This window comes from Schistocerca americana, chromosome 2, assembly GCF_021461395.2.
Source record: "Schistocerca americana isolate TAMUIC-IGC-003095 chromosome 2, iqSchAmer2.1, whole genome shotgun sequence".
NCBI lineage: Eukaryota > Metazoa > Arthropoda > Insecta > Orthoptera > Acrididae > Schistocerca > Schistocerca americana.
In genome coordinates, this window is record NC_060120.1 from 991,268,520 (window position 1) to 991,286,214 (window position 17,695).

Here is a 17,695-nt window from a genome sequence, read left to right on the forward strand (position 1 = left end):
CTGCTCCACACGTAACACCTTCAGCAGCAGCAATGAGGATCCTGGTGAGTGGTTGCTAGACATGTGTGGTCTTATCCGTATATCCATCCGAGCAACGGTGATCGCGTTCATCTACTGGCTGTGAAGATGTGATATTTATAAGTATCAGTATTAGTGATAACATCATCCCTTCTTTTATTCACTGAATTAAGAAAGAATTAGTGAAAGATAATGTTCGGATTCGTACTACCATTTACTGTTATGTGTGCAGTGGACTAAACCTTTGCTCCTTTTTATTAAATAAGTGCCAGTACTGCCTTTGCAGCAACCGCATCTGTTCATGTCGAGAAAAACTGAATTATAGCACTTCATCAGAGTCTATGTGTGACCATTTATTAGCTGATGATTAAAAGTAGCACAAGATGAAAAGCAGTAATGCTACAACAAACTGACTTCTTTATAAGTAAACTGAAAGCGGAAGGCGAAGAAGGGAATGGAAAGGGAACGGATTACTCATGTCAGCTTCATCGGAACATTATGCGTAATCAGCGGCGATGAGCGAAAATTTGTACGGGATCAGGATTCCAATCTGGGATCTCCTGCTTACGAGGCAGGTGCGTTAAGCACTATGTTCCGGGTGGCAGAGTGGTTAACACGTCTGCCTAGTAAGCAGGAGATCCCAGATTGGAATCCTGATCCCGTACAAACTTTCGCTCGTCGCTGCGGGTTATGCATATTGTTCCGATGAAGTTGACATCAATCTGACTTCATCCTTACTACTTTCAGTACCGAATAAGAGCTCGTGATAATGAATGTGGACATGCGTAAACATAACTTTGAGATAACTGGCGTGGTCATCACGTTAGACGTTTCGATGCACTTGACGCCTGTCATCTTGTAAAAACTGAAGTACGTTCCTGAGCAACGGAAGGATACATCACAGCATCACAAAAAATTGAACCATTTGGCAAACTACATTTTCTTGCCATAACAACATATTCAGCTGTAACCCTGCAGAGGTTGATGACCTGAATATAACAATCAATGAAACATACCTGAGGTAATATTCAGGGCTTAGTTTTGTTAAGTTACTTACATGCTTCATGGACCATAATTACGTACTCACGTTATCATATGGACTGATTAGTTTTACGACTACATTTTACTTCCCCTGTTAAAAATTACGGAAACAAACTGTGCAAAATCCAAGCACTGCTGTTTACACATTATCAGTTTTAATGACAATTCTGGAACCTATTAAAAATATTTTAGTTACTGTAAATAGAAACGAAAAATAATTACTTCACGAAGGACTGACAGCTTAAAATGCTCTCTCGCATATGAGATCAGTTTGTTTTCCTAATACAAACGTTATGGTGAGATTTGAGGTGGATTACATAACGCAATGAATATTCTGAGTGAACTTATCCTGCAGTTCACTATTGTTCATAGAAAAATGTTTTTTGTCCTCCAGTGTTAAAGTATAGTGTAATATTTCCACATTGCATATTTCTTAATGAGTAACACAAGTCCTAAGGAAGAACTGTTACTAGAGTTTAATTTACATTGACTTTGTTTCAAAGCCATAAAGCAGGTTAATTTTTCATCCAAATTGCTCAAGGAAACAACACGGACAAAATTCGCAGATACGTCAGGACCTGCACCGTGAATTGGTTCCCTCTCTGTTAGATAACGTTCTTAGCCGACAAACAGTGTATAAACAAAAATCAAATACATTTGTATAGGAACCTCTGTTTTTAACAACATATCGCTTACCTACAATCAAAAATAAAAAAGTTTGTAGTGTAAGATATTTTCTATAACAATGCATGAATTTACGTTATAAGCATGAATGCAGACACAGAAAACAAGTTTTCGTTTCATGTTGCGTGAGACGATACTCGTGTCAAAGTTCAGTGTTACGGAATAATGTTATTGAGAATTGCTACTCAAAATAATTATGGCTGGCTGGCTCTGAGCACTATGAGACTTAACACCTATGGCATCAGTCCCCTAGAACTTAGAACTACTTAAACCTAACTAACCTAAGGACAGCACACAACACCCAGCCATCACGAGGCAGAGAAAATCCCTGACCCCGCCGGGAATCGAACCCGGGAACCCGGGCGTGGGAAGCGAGAACGCTACCGCACGACCACGAGATAAATAATTATGGGTGCTGTGAACATACAATTCATTATGCATTAAATACCGAAAGCTCTCTCTCACACCAGATGTTACTCTCACAAGCTGTGACATGGTCGCAAATAGAACAGTGAAACAAATGCAGAAAAAATTTCCTTTACTTTACGTCTATGGTCACATTTGTTTTTTTCATCAGACTACCGGTTTCGGTCTGTAATGACCATCTTCAGATCTGTTTTATAAAACCATGTCATAATGTACTGTATCCGTAGTGGCATCGTTAAATGTTAAACTCAAAATTCACTGAGAGATGAATTTTGGTATTCATACGTTGTACTGTAATTTTCAGGTGTGCGTGTTCCTGTTCGGACTGGCTCTGGCCGAGGAGAAGCAGGTAGAGAAACGGGGAGTGCTTGGCTCCCTGGGTAGCTATGGTGGAGGCGCTTCTATCGGCGGGGGATACGGGGGCGGCTATGGGGGCGGCTTTGGTGGCGGTTACGGAGGCGGATATGGAGGCGGCTATGGAGGTGGCATCAGCTCTGCAGTTGGTGGAGCTCAAGTGACCAACATTGCCATCACCAAGCAGGTGCCCATCCCGTACCCAGTACCAGTGCAGCGTACTGTCCCAGTACCAGTCAGGGTTCCTGTCACAGTACCAGTCAACAGGCCAGTACCAGTGCCCGTCCCACAGCCGTACCCTGTCCCCGTGCAGAGGCCAGTCCCAGTACCCGTGAATGTCCCTAGCCCAGTCCCTGTACCAGTACCACAGCCCGTCGTCGTCAACCAGCCAGTACCTGTAGTCGTGGGAGGTGGAGCTGGTGTTGGCGGCGGTTTCGCTGGCGGCTACGGTGGAGCCATTGGTGGAGGCTACGGTGGAGGCTATGGAGGAGGCATCGGCGGTGGCTACAGCGGTGGTTACAGTGGTGGTTACGGCGGTGGCTATGGAGGTGGCTACTCTGGAGGCATCGCTGGAGGCTATGGAGGCTACGGGAAATACAGCCACTAACATCAGTAGCTGAACCCAACATCTCAGACAAAACATGCCACCAGAGATTCATTGTGTAGTTTTTACAGCCATATGTAACTGTAGCATGAAATAAAAAGAATGTATGGGATACGCATTTAATTTGTTATTATCGCCCTTAAAAGTAATTAGATTCTGAATGAATTCTGTTCCTATATTTAAATCAGAAATTCCCTTCACTGTGAATCAATATTTTGTGTCAGACGAAAGCTAACCGTCTGGGCAGTTGGGAAAATTTATTTTTGTCTTCCAAAACCAAATGTCCTCTTTTCTCTAACACAGTAATTTGAAATGTCTGTGATGTAATATACTAAAAGCTTTCTATTTCATAATATTGGCGAAGAGTGGATTTATGCACGTAATTCCAAATGGCCCAAATGGTTACCACTGGACAGCACAGATGTTCTCACAGAGGTATAACATGTATCTCAATAGCCAAATTCGAAAACATTGAATAAAGCTATGCAGATGCCGACAAAGTTGTTCAGTTGTACCTGCAAATGTATTAGTTGAAATGTAAACACTCTTCCATGAGCAGTAAAAACACTTGACATTTTCACGGTGTTTTGCGTAACCGAGAGTAGAATAATGATAAAACATTTTGTGAAATGATTTGTCTAACAGTCAAGTATAAAGCGGGGTTAGGGAAAAATTCTATGCGCCTTTGAATGATGCTCAAAATTACATACGGCAAATGAGGCGCGTCAAATGCTTCACTAATCTATGTTATTTATTACTTTTAGACAATTATTTGACAAAACATTTGACCTTTTTTTATTAAAAAAGGATTTTCAGTGTTTGCTTGGAAAGCATGAAATCTGTTATAAGTAAAAAATATTATATTATTATTAAGACAGTTTAGATCTAGAGAAATCAGAGGAGTTTCAGTTTATACCGTAATATGAAATTTATGATTTCACCATGAAACAAAGAATTCTGTAATTCCTCATGAACGTAACTTTTTATGAGCGTAAATGGCTAGGGATTGAAGAGATAAACTTTTTGAAAATACATCAGCAGCTCTTCGTTTAATATTTCAGTTTTCCCTCAGATCACTAATTAAGTTTTTCATTATATCTTTTATAACTTCCAAGCATTTACATATTTTCTTGAACATCGTTAGAACTTAAATAGATGAAAAGCAGATCATGAGTAAAGTTTACAATGGTTGAAGCCATTACGTTTTTATTTCTGAATACGTTCTTCTATTATTTCGTCGTTCCTTTGTGTCTTCGGTCTTGTTCACGTAATTCACTTGTAACGTAACGTATTGCAGCAGGGCAATTAAACGAGTGCAGTAATAGTTACCAGCATCAAACTGCAATCGACCTGAATCGAAATAAGGAATAACAGTTACCGGTAACCTCACTATCGCAACGAATTTCCACTCTCCCCAATAGCACATTCACAGAAATATATTATCCCCTATAACGCAGCCTTTACACCAGGCAGTTGAATATCACTATAGGCACTGTAAAGGGAAACTCCCTAAAATCCTCTGCTGAGGTCGAAAGAGTAATGATGGTGATTTTCAACCACTCCCTCTGGATCACGCATGCATTCTAATGATCAGTCACTACCGGACGGCAATATGATTAGAGTAACCGAGTGCCTTCATCTCCCGGAGGGTAATATCAATTATTTTAAATTTTATTTGAGTTGCAGCGGAACTCTTTTGCACCCACAATGCTCTTCTTGACGAAGCTAATGAGCCTCTACTAGAACTTACAAGATAGTACATTAGTTAGAAACATCCACTCAAAGGGATACTATTTGGGCAAGACCTTATATTTCCGAAGAACTGAGTGTTGGCGAAGTAATGCTTCACTGCTAGGTACTGACTATACAGAAACTTCCACGACTAGCATATCTCATGATATATCACCACTAAGCCACCAAGTTGCAACAGCTTCGTGCCATAATCTTTTCATGGTAGATTACAGTAATGCGACAACTGGTTTAGACAAACACACGTATAGAACATACATGAACTCCAGTAGGAGCTCGCAATTGTTACTCGATTTTTTTTAAACGATTTGACCATGCGCACCGTCTGTACACAGATGGATAGCGTACTTCAGATGACGCCGACAGTGCATACTATAACGAACAAAAACAACGTATTGGCCAATTTCAACTTCCTCTGGAAGCCTAGATACTTAAAGCGGAGTTCTATCCAGCACTGAAGGAACTTAAGTATGGTAACTGCTTCGATACAGATACATCCATTATTCTGACACATTCGCGGTCAACGTTGCTACTTGTACGGGATCATGTGGTCAGTGATACCAAAATCGCTTGGTGTACTAGACTACAGACCGCATTGCAGAACTAGCGTGCCGTAACAAGAAAATCTACATGCAGTGGATAAAGCGACGCAATGGTATCAGGGATAATGAAACGGCCGACTATGTCGCTAACAGTGCCATCCATCATGCGATAAGGACGTACGAAGACGTTCCATATACGTAGCTTCTGCAAGAACTGCTGCGAATCATCAGAAGCTCCTGGAAGAATAAGTGGCGCTTATCGTAGCAACAGAAGTGAAAATATTAAGGAGCTATACTACCAAGCGCCCGTTCACAACCGTGGTATGTAACTCAAAATGTTCCATATCGGCGTGTTCCGCCCTGGATTTAACCACGGGCAGTTCTGACGGCACCACTGTCGGCTACATCTAATTGACTCACCGTATGTGTTTGTGTTGGAGGGGAAATCGATCGCATCATTTCCGGTATCCATTGCGATACCATGCCGCAACCAATTTCCAGCGGTGTTTATGCTTCGTGGACAGTAGCTTCCCCACAAAATGAATGTTCTGCTTCCAACGCGTGATGTCTCACTGTGTAAATATATTTATGTATAACTTCTTAGTGGCTGAACATGCCACGATCTTATTATGATGTTTACAACCATTGTGAGTGACAGACGTGATTTAATTTTTAGCATACAATGTACCAAAGGCTTGCTGAGTGGATTGTATCCGACGGACACAAATAAATTAAGAAAAGAAACAGCACCCGTCCAACTTCAGGCAGCCTCGTTAATTAATATCTTATGCCCACTATAGTGACGATAAATTTTAGCACTGTTATTATTATTTAGCACATTTCTCACGTTTCCACGACAACGTCTCTAACTAAGGGAACATGTAGCAGTCATGTAAATCCCGTGTTGCAATTAGAGAAACCTATACAATTATATAGCCTTGAAAAGTTATTAGTTCTAGCCGTAATCCATCCCGGAAGAAGTATCGTTTGTTCTGAGGAATCGTTCCTGTGCAGCACAGCTTTTAATGTGGCTATCTAAACAATACCCTCGTTCCCAAAGGCCTTCTCCGTAAGAAAGATCTGTTAACTCGATAATTCTAGAGTGTTGCATTCTCATCCTGAATGCCAGGTAATTAATAACATCAGTTGGATGTAGAGAACACTGCAAAAATTTTAGCTACTGTTTAGTTAAGCCAGAACTTCAGACGAAGAAATATCAACTTACTAGTCGAATATATAGTTTATTCTTTCGTAGCACGTAGTGTAGGCATATGACTTGTCGGCTTATTGAAAGATGTTCCAGAGAAGAAGGTACTGACGGCGAATGAGAAACAGCACACCCCCTGGATGAAAAGTTTCGGCCAGAAGAGGCAGCCTATGGAGCAGATAACGAAATGGTACGTGTCACAAGACCATATTTTAAGAAAATTAAAGTGGTTGCAAAAATTCTATCACTGTAGCCATCAAAACAGTAAGACAAAGAATTAAGACGCAATAAGGTAACGAGTGCGTAAGAGAATTTAGGTAGCATATGATTTGTTCGCAGCTGTAATTTAGCAACTGCAGAAAGTTTTAACAAAGATAAAAAGTCAGTTGTCAGCTACACAAGAAACGTTTATTTGGTTCGCTTTACTGTCATCTTTAGAAGTGAAACGAGCTCAAATCATTGGTAAGCCAACGTCAAAATAAGATCCGGTTGGTAGTGTTCATTGCCACAGCCACCAAACTGACTGGCAGCTGACTTTTGTAGCAAGTAGGCCTACTACTACTCGTTTCAAATTGTACCGAGCGGATGGACGTGTACTGGTATGGAGACATCATGAGTCCATGGATCCTGCTTGTCAGCAGTGGGCCTGTTCAAGCTGGTAGAGGCTCTGAAATGGTGTAGGACTTGTGCAGTTTGAGTGTTTTATGTGGCCTCTGATATGTCTAGGTACGACTCTGACAGGTGACATGTACGTAAGTATCGTGTCTGATCACCTGCATCCATTCATTTTCATTGTCCATTCCGACGGACTTGGGTAATTCCAGCAGGACAACTCGACACCCCACACGTTCATAATTGCTACAGAGTGGCTCCAGGAATACTCTTCTGAGTTTAAACACTTCCGCTGGTCGCCATACTCCCCAGACATGAACATTATTGAGCAAATCTGGGGTGCCCTGCAACGTGCTGTTCAGAAGAGATTTCCACCCCGTCGCACTCTTACTGCTTTATGGACAGCCCTGCAGGATTCATGGTGTCAGTTCCCTCCAGCATACTTCAAACATTAGTAGAGTCCATGCCACGTCCTGTTGCGGCACTTCTGCATGCTCGCGGGGGCCCTACACGATATTAGGCAGATGCACCAGTTTCTTTGGCTCTTCAGTGTATGTACGATCTGAAATTTGACATTTGTTTTCCACTTGTCGCACGTATCATATACTGTTAGAGATGTCACTCAATTTTACTGACCCTGTAGCAATGGACACCACCGTCTGATTCTTATTTCGACGTTGGCTCGTCAATTGACGTCGTTTAAACTATTCAGGAAAGTGAGTACCACTTTGCTGTTAGTGTTGACTACGGTGGTTTCGTTGCTCTGATGCGAAGCATAACGAATAAGAAGTATAGTGAATAGTTTAGTAGTAAAATATTGTAATCATTAAGTTTTGGGAAGTAGCAATGAATTATTGTAGTGCTCAAACACCATACATTTCCGATCGATGTCATTCTTCAAAACGTGTTACAGTGAAAGAATTCTGAAAGTTGGCAATTAATCCTTCTTTCACATAATTTGATATTTTATTAATTTGTCGAGAGTGCCTTTTCTCTGACTGTGTTTACTCATATAAATTGATGATAAAGAGGAATATCACGCCGGGAACCGTAACTGAGTTTGCTTTATTTCCATTTTTATTACGTTGGACATTCAGTACACTTCTTACTAGTGATCACCCGTTCTAAAAGCGATAGTAAACTGCAGTGCCTCTGATATTCTGAATTACTATTCAAAATTCCATTGGACATCAGTGCGTGCAAGTTTCAGCCTTGCCCTGAGTCGTGCCAGGATAGCCCAATGGTGAGGCCACCGCTCGCTATAAGCGAGAAATCCGGGTTCGAATCCCGATCAGTCACAAATTTTCACTGTCGTCATTCCATTCTACAGCTGATGGTTGTCCATATTTGCATTCGCGAATGCATTTAATGATGATTGCTGTATATAAATGAATGTGAGTGTAATTGTAAACGCTTGCAACTGGGTGAATTCAGGTGGACATTCTTGGTTTAGTTGCGCAGTAAAGGGCCGGGGAACGGCAGCTGAGTTCAACTTTCAGGGCTAGCGCCGCCCAGGCCGAGTGTCAGAGCGTTTTGTGCGCGGCTTTTCATGACGGGCTCCCTTGCACTGACTCTTTCAGAACCATGAGCGAGGGATGTGTTGATTCAAATTTTAGGCATTCAGTGATGGAAAACTTTGAGAATGAGAAAACAGGTGTCGTTTCTCCTGACGTCTGACTGGTTGCAACACTGGCTCTAACGCTGTTGGGCCTCCAAGTCAAACTGAGCTTGGACGCGTATTGCTGAAATCAACTGCTTTCAGCTGTATATGAACTTTTACAGGAAAAGTTCGTGTAAAAGTTCATATTGAAACGTCTCCTTAGAGAAATTTAAAAATGACAGTGCTGAAAAACCTCTTACGATACTTGATCTTCAATCAGCTGAGCAAAATTCGACGTATTCATACATTTCTCTCTTTACTTATTCTGATCATCACTAAACTGACACACAATATTTTTAGCGCAACGCAATCTGACTTCCAATAATCCCCACAAAAGAATGACCCTGACTAACAATAACCTATATCTTTCATGAATCACTTACCTCACCAAAATCTTGGTTACTCGAACTACTGCAATACAGCGATCGCCAATACTGCCAGCTAAAAGATTCTAACTACTGAAGGCAGTAACTACTGATAGGCATGGTCAGCAAATGAAAGATTTTGATAGAGAAAAACAATGTATTTTCCTTAATAACGTTCAAAAGTCATCATATATATATCTATCAATTCATGACATCCATCTTTACAAATTTCCTTTTTCTGGCGAACACGTGTCCAGGCCGTCTGCTTTTTGTAACCTCTCAAAACTCTGGCATCTCTCTCTCTACATCCACCACTGCTGGCGGCTCACCTCCAACTGCCCAATGCTACGCGCTGTTCACATCCAACTGCCCAACACTACACAAGCGAATATTCCAACAATGAGTCCAGATTATATTAGATTGGATTAGTACTTGTTCCATAGATCATGAATACGACACTTCGTAATGATGTGGAACGTGTCAGGTTAATAAAGGGTGTCTATACAAGATATTACATTAGACTAAATATTACATGACACTCAATAATTCTTTTTTTTTGTAGAGGTTGGGAAATTACCCACTTACTATTTCCAAAAATTCATCTAATGAGTAGAAGGAGTTGCCATTAAGAAATACTTTTAATTTCCTTTTAAATGCTATTTGGCTATCTGTCAGACTTTTGTTGCTATTAGGTAAGTGACCAAAGACTTTTGTGGCAGCATAATTTACCCCCTTCTGAGCCAAAGTTATATTTAACCTTGAGTAGTGAAGATCATCCTTTCTCCTAGTGCTGTAGCCATGTAGACTGCTATTACTTTTGAATTCGTTCTGATTGTTAATAACAAATTTCATAAGTGAATATATATATTGTGAGGCTACAGTGAAGATTTCTAGCTCTTTAAATAAGTGTCTGCAGGATGATGTTGGATGAGCTCCAGCAATTATTCTGATTACACGCTTTTGTGCAATGAACACTCTTTTACTCAATGATGAGTTACCCCAGAATATGATGCCATACGAAAGCAGAGAATGAAAATAGGCGTGGTAAGCTAATTTACTCAGATGCATATCGCAAAAATTGGCAATGACCCTAATAGCATAAGTAGCTGAACTCGAACGTTTCAGCAGATCCTCAGTATGTTTTTTCCAGTTCAACCCCTCATCAATGCATACACCTAGAAATTTGGAATATTCTACGTTAGCTACCGATTTCTGATGGAAGTCTATATTTATTAATGGGGTCATTCCATTTACTGTGTGGAACTGTATATACTCTGTTTTGTCAAAGTTTAATGAGAGCCCATTTGCAGAGAACCACTTAATGATTTTCTGAAAAACATCGTTTACAATTTCACCAGTTAACTCTTGTCTGTCGGGTGTGATAGCTATACTTGTATCATTGGCAAAAAGTACCAGCTTTGCATCTTCGTGAATATAGAATGGCAAGTCATTAATATATGTTACGAACAGCAGAAGACCCAAGACTGAACCTTGAGGCACCCCATTCTTGATTGTTCCCCAGTTTGAGAAATCACCAGCCACAGACTGCACACAGCACAGTCAGTGATTTTCCTACAGAGTGCTACGTGGCGTTACCAACATAAAAACCTAAACAGCCTACTTACAATATATGCTGAAAGCCATTTATTACAGAGTTACGGATTGCTTCAGCTGCTGTTGCCCTCAACAGAAAACTATTTGAACTTGGATGACAGATAGACGCAAATCATACCATACTGCTCCAACTCGATTTCAGCGTTCATCGTTCATAATGGCTAGCGAGTAGTGGTGTGCCAAGCAGTGAAAAGACGTTTTCAGTCTGTTGATGTTCTGAACGACCACCTGGCAGTGGAAGAAGTGCGACATGCTCGGTATCGAGGTGGATCAGGACGGAAAGGGCAACATGTAGTCATGCGTTATGTGTTGATAGGGCTGTTCATAAAATGCTAATATATCGATATTTCACCAGATAATATCGTTATGTACAGGCGAAATTTTCTTCCCCCATATATCGATTCGTCAACGTCAAAATGGCAGTATCGAGTGACGGTATCATTATTTTATATTATCCTTTTTCTCGCTATTTTCGGCAAATATTTGAAACTGTTCTTTTGAAATCGTAGTAGAGCATAAGTTTACTTTTACTCTGCGAATTCGTCTTACTACTTTTTGCCCTTTCATCGCATCCGGTCTTTCTCTTCGACTGTGTGAAGCAAGTGTAGGTGGCACAAAACAAGACATCCGATTGCGTTGGGGGGTGCAGTGGTGAATAGGATAGTAAGAATACGAAGAAAAAGCGCACCATTTGCTTTAAAAATTGTTTTTTAACGCAACTAGGGTGCTATTTCTTCACATCGGCGTTCTTGAAAAAGTTGCCGAACGTAGTGACCAAAAATCTAAATGACAAGACTGGTGTTTGCGGCGGGTGGAGACGTGTGAGAAAAAATGCTGACGTAATCGGCTCTCGGCGCTACCAACAGAAGCTGCAACGTTTAACTTCAACATGCAATTTTCCTACTTCAGCGCGAAAAAAAGTTTATTTCGAAATGTAGCCAATGCAAAATTAAGAAAACAAAGTATGTGAGGTTAAGTGAAACAAAAAATATTGCATTAAAATGCACCATGTACACAATTGTTATTATCAACCCAATAGTTGACCAGAAAGCTATTGTAAAACAGGATTTTCATCTGCACAAAGTCTCATTATTAAATTGTTTCTCTTTCAATTCTTGCTCTACGGGAGGTAGGCAGACCGATAGTTAATTGATGTAGAGAATATCTAATAGTAAATCAATACTTAAATATATAACTCTAAAACTGGCAGTATATTTACAATGTGCAGCCGATATTTATATAGGCCGATTTGTTTATAGTTCGTCCTTTGATACATCCGTACTTTTGGTCGATGTATCAAGGGTCGACAAAGACATTTTTTAAATACTGATGTATCAGATTCCCGATATTTCTAAATATATCGACAGATACCATCAGACCAAGAGCCAGGTACATATCACGACCTCGAATGCAGTCTCGTAACGTTTGTTCTTCTCGAAGCCTCTACACACAAAAATGCCCTATGGCGATGCTGTACATACAACCGGGGACTCGTTTGAAAATACGACGTGGTGCCGCTCCTGTGTCCATTGGTGTCGCTGGACACACCGTTAAAAAGCCCGGTAGAATCGAATGGCATGAATTTCTGGGAGACGCTGAAGTGCAGGCTCAGCCGCGTAATTGGATACTTTTCTCCCCCTACTCCGCGCCCACAGGCGCCTTTCCTTTACGAAATACGGGAGCTGCGTGTGAAAGCCTGTATGTCAAACTTAGATAACTGTAATGGGTGTGTGTGCAGTGTAAAAAATGTTCAAATGTGTATGAAATCTTATGGGACTTAATTGCGAGAGTCATCAGTCTCTAAGCTTACACACCGCTTAACCTAAATTTCCCTAAGGACAAACACACACACCCATGCCCGAGGGAGGACTCGAACCTCCGCCGGGACCAGCCGCACAGTCCATGACTGCAGCGCCCTTGACCGCTCGGCTAATCCCGCGCGGCGTGTGTGTGTGCAGTGTAGTATCATGTTTGTATTGAATGATAACGAGAGAAGAAAGACGGTGAAAGCTGGTGGCGGAACATAGCCAACTCCCCTCGAAGAGCACCAAGGGGCACGCCGAATTTAATGTCCCCATCTGACGGTTACATCACCATCAACAGTGTCATATACCCTCAATACATGAGACGCTGCGGAGAGTTTTGGGTTTTACTCAGGGCATTGGGGAAGAACTGGTGATCAGGGATATCATATCACCATACCTCCTGTCCCCTCTGCCGAAAAGGCCAAGGAAAACTTGTCAGCAGAGTGCGGCGTGCCCATAAGGTCGCGTATCCGAAGGTGCTTAGCTTCGGTGACTGGACGGGAACAAGTGTAGCCACTTCGGTACGGCCATTGACGGTGCACCACTCTCTGAGTGTATTTCTTCGCTGCTTCGTCAAGTTAAGCCACGAGAACAGTCATCTTGCTAGTAAACTGAGCTGATGGAAATCATCGGATGCCTCCTAATATCGTGTCGGACATCCTTTTGCCCGCAGTAGTGCAGCAACTCAACGTGGCAAGGAGTAACAGGTTGTTGGAGGCCCCTGCAGAATTACTGGGTTATGCTGCCTCTGTAGCCGTCCATAACTGTGAAAGTTTTTCCAGTGCAACATTTTGTGCACGAACTGATCCCTCGATTGTGTCATATAAATGTTCGATAGGCTTCACGTCGAGCGATCTGGGCGAACAGACAATTCGCTTGAATTGTTCAGAACGTTCTCCAAACGAGATGCGAACAATTGTGGCCTGGTGGCATGGCGAATGGTGATCCATAAAAATTCAGTCGTTGTTTGGAAACATGAAGCCCATTAATGGCTCCAAATCGTCTGCAGGCAGCCGAAAATAATCATTTCCTGTCCATGATCGGTCCCGTTGGACTAGAGGACTCAATACATTACATGTAAACATAGCCCACACCATTATGGAGTCACCACCAGCTTGCACAGTGCCTTGCTGATAACCTAGGTCCATGGCTTCGTGGGGTCTGCTCCACACTCGAACCCTACCATCAGCTCTTATCGACTGAATTCGGAACTTACCGCACCAGACCACGGTTTTCGAGTGGTCTAGGATCCAACCGATGTGGTCACAAGTCCAGGAGAGGCGCTGCAGGCTATGTCGTGGTGTTAGCAAACTCACTCGCGTCGTTCGTCTGCTGCCATAGCCCATTGACACCAAAGATCGCCGCACTGTCCTAACGCATATGTTTGTCGTACGTCCCACATTGATTCCTGCAGTTGTTTCACGCAGCGGTTGTTGTCTGTTAGCACTACGACACTATGGAAACGCCGCTGATCTCGGTCATTAAGAGAAGGCCTCCGCTACTACGTTGTCTGTGGTGAGAGGTAATGCCTGAAATTTGGTATTCTCAGCACGTCTTGACACTTTGTATCTTGGAATACTGAATTCGCTAACGATTTCCGAAATGGAATGTCCCATAATAAGCTCCAACTACTACTCCGCGTTCGAAGCCTGTCAATACCTGTCGTGCGGCTGTAATCACGTCGTAGACCTTTAAACATGAATCACATATCTACAAGCGACAGCTGCGGCAACGCATTGCCCTTTTATGCCATGATATTACCGCCATCTGTATATGTGCATAACGTTGTCCCATGGACTTTATTACCGTAGTGTAACTCATGGTGCTTCAGACGTCACTCCACTGTCCGTATGGGTACTTTCCCTGCTCCAAAAAAGACATTTTCCCCACTAAAGGTACACAATAGGTGTTAGTTGCGTGGGGCCGTTGAAATTCTCCAGAGTCCCTCGATTCCATATCTGCATTACGGTCGTGATGTCCAGACCAGCGCGATCCTCAGACTTTCTGAATGAAAAGGCGGAAGGCGTTCGATACAGTTCCGCACTGTCGCCTGATAAACAAAGTAAGAGCCTACGGAATATCAGACCAGCTGTGTGGCTGGATTGAAGAGTTTTTAGCAAACAGAACACAGCATGTTGTTATCAATGGAGAGACGTCTACAGACGTTGAAGTAACCTCTGGCGTGCCACAGAGGAGTGTTATGGGACCATTGCTTTTCACAATAAATATAAATGACCTAGTAAATAGTGTCGGAAGTTTCATGCGGCTTTTCGCGGATGATGCTGTAGTATACAGAGAAGTTGCAGCATTAGAAAATTGTAGTGAAATGCAGGAAGATCTGCAGCGGATAGGCACTTGGTGCAGGGAGTGGTAACTGACCCTTAACATAGACGAATGTAATGTATTGCGAATACATAGAAAGAAGGATCCTTTATTGTATGATTATATGATAGCGGAACGAACACTGGTAGCAGTTACTTCTGTAAAATATCTGGGAGTATGCGTGCGGAACGATTTGAAGTGGAATGATCATATAAAATTAATTGTTGTTAAGGCGGGTACCAGGTTGAGATTCATTGGGAGAGTGCTTAGAAAATGTAGTCCATCAACAAAGGAGGTGGCTTACAAAACACTCGTTCGACCTATACTTGAGTATTGCTCATCAGTGTGGGATCCGTACCAGATCGGGTTTACGGAGGAGATAGAGAAGATCCAAAGAAGAGCGGCACGTTTCGTCACAAGGTTATTTGGTAACCGTGATAGCGTTACGGAGATGTTTAGCAAACTCAAGTGGCAGACTCTGCAAGAGAGGCGCTCTGCATCGCGGTGTAGCTTGCTCGCCAGGTTTCGAGAGGGTGCGTTTCTGGTTGAGATGTCGAATATATTGCTTCCCCCTACATATACCTCCCGAGGAGATCACGAATGTAAAATTAGAGAGATTAGAGCGCGCACGGAAGCTTTCAGACAGTCGTTCTTCCCGCGAACCATACGCGACTGGAACAGGAAAGGAAGGTAATGACAGTGGCACGTAAAGTGCCCTCCGCCACACACCGTGTGGTGGCTTGCAGAGTATAAATGTAGATGTAGATGTAGAATCTCGATAGGGCACAATATTGCCGCTGTCGAACTCTGAACGTGCTGGACAATTTCTTAGATGAGAGATGACAGTATCTTCTCACAACAAACAACATTCAGACACGTTCACCGCATAATTTTTCCTTATAAAAAGAATGTAGGTGGCTTTTCTTCCACCTGTTTTGTGGTACTGCAGTGAAATGTTAGTAATTTACATGTCCAAGCACGTAGTACGCTCCGTGTAAATTTCACGTTTTTAGCATGATTCCGTTATGGTTTTGCAGTTCTAATGGGCAGCAGTGTAGTGTAGTTGCCCCTCGCTTGATTCTCAGCGACAGAATAATGCTCCGTAAGAACCTACCTGTAGTTTTAACTGTAGCAACGCATCACTTCAAATCACTTCTCCAGACGTTTCTGCGCAGGACACGTTGAGTCTATGATTCCGGTGGGAGCTCTCATTTTAAATTGATGGCTGCCAAAAACCACCACAGGACTATCTCTCAATAATGAGATTTCAGTCGAATCGACTGGGATGTAAGCTAGGTACGAATCGAACACATGTGTCAGTTGGTCTTATACGTCAACTAGCCTGGGTCTGGTATTATTAAAAATATGGGCACACACGTAAATATCGTACACAGTTTACAGACATGTAGCGCGCAGTGCTTTTTTTTACAACGTAACTGACAATAAAGCCATCCAGCAACAAATTAAAATTAAAGTAGCTGCCAAATAGCGAATATGTGACTAACAATCGATCGAGAAAACACTAAACAGAAGTAAAGAATCATTCAGCAGAATATTGAGCCTTACTGCAATTCTAGTCACAACTTTGTTGCATTAACACCAATAATTAACTTCTTCTTCACTAAACTAAGTCATTAACGTTCTCTGCAACACCATAGCAGCTAGTTCTGGAAACGACGCAAGAGGGTTTTAAATACTGACATTATGAATGTAGTCATGTGAAATGCTATCCGACAAGGAACTATCCTACACAATATTCTGCTAAGCGGGTTTCAAGTTACAAGATATGTTTAAATGGCGCAGGGAATGTTGAGATATTTCAGGCTCTAATAGCTGCCTCGTGCGTCTTAAGGATGAGCTGTACAACTGGGACACTTTGTTTAGTTATACGAGTAGCGCAGAGATTCACGGTAAGAGCAATTTTTGCTACCTATACATAAAATGTCAGAGACTCGGACACTCTACACATATTCCAAGATCGCAACTCACCATAATAAATTACAAGTATTATTTTTAAGACATACAAAAAGAAATACATTAAGACTAACACAGTGCAGCAAAAACTCAATTGCTAAAAACTCGAACCATACTTCTCTGAAGCATAAAATACACAAAAATGCAGAAAATACGTAGAAAACGAGGAACCAGCAGCACACAAAATGTCACCTGGTAATCCGTTACATACTGTAGTTAACAGTGATATGGTGATGCAGGAAGATTAAAGAATCTGATATATCTAGAAAATTCAGTTGGAAAACAACTGAAAACTAGAAAAGAGAAAAACATTTGGAATACTACAAAGAAATTAAGTTTGTACGAAGCAAATATAAAACCTTGTTGGTTATACAAGTGAATTACTAAGTAGTTAATGTACGGAAGAAACAACACATATTTCAGAGGAACACTGTATACAAAGGAGAATGATCCTGCAACTAGCGTCAAAAGATCGTTGCATCCCACATCACGTTGTGGATGCCAAAATGTTATGTCCGCAGTTCCGATTTAAATAAATGCACATGGTGATTTTAATTCTTTGAATAGTTTATTTGTTTGCACTTAGCATATACTTGGCGTTGATTCACTGAACTGGTTGCCAGGCTAGTCACTAAACTCCAATTAAAACATAGTGCAGCGTGCATAACGTCATTGAACGAGATATTAGTCGTGGTAGTGAAGTAGAGTTTAAGTGTCA

General features: G+C 41.7%; 1 protein-coding gene across 1 annotated transcript; it reads left to right on the top strand.

The window, feature by feature from the left end:
• Positions 1-3,245, top strand: LOC124595109 (glycine-rich cell wall structural protein-like). The gene is made up of 2 exons (XM_047133706.1): positions 1-44; positions 2,474-3,245. The coding sequence occupies exons 1-2, from the start codon at positions 33-35 to the stop codon at positions 3,128-3,130; spliced, it is 669 nt and encodes a 222-aa protein (XP_046989662.1). The 5' UTR covers positions 1-32; the 3' UTR covers positions 3,131-3,245.
• Positions 3,246-17,695: the final 14,450 nt, after the last annotated feature.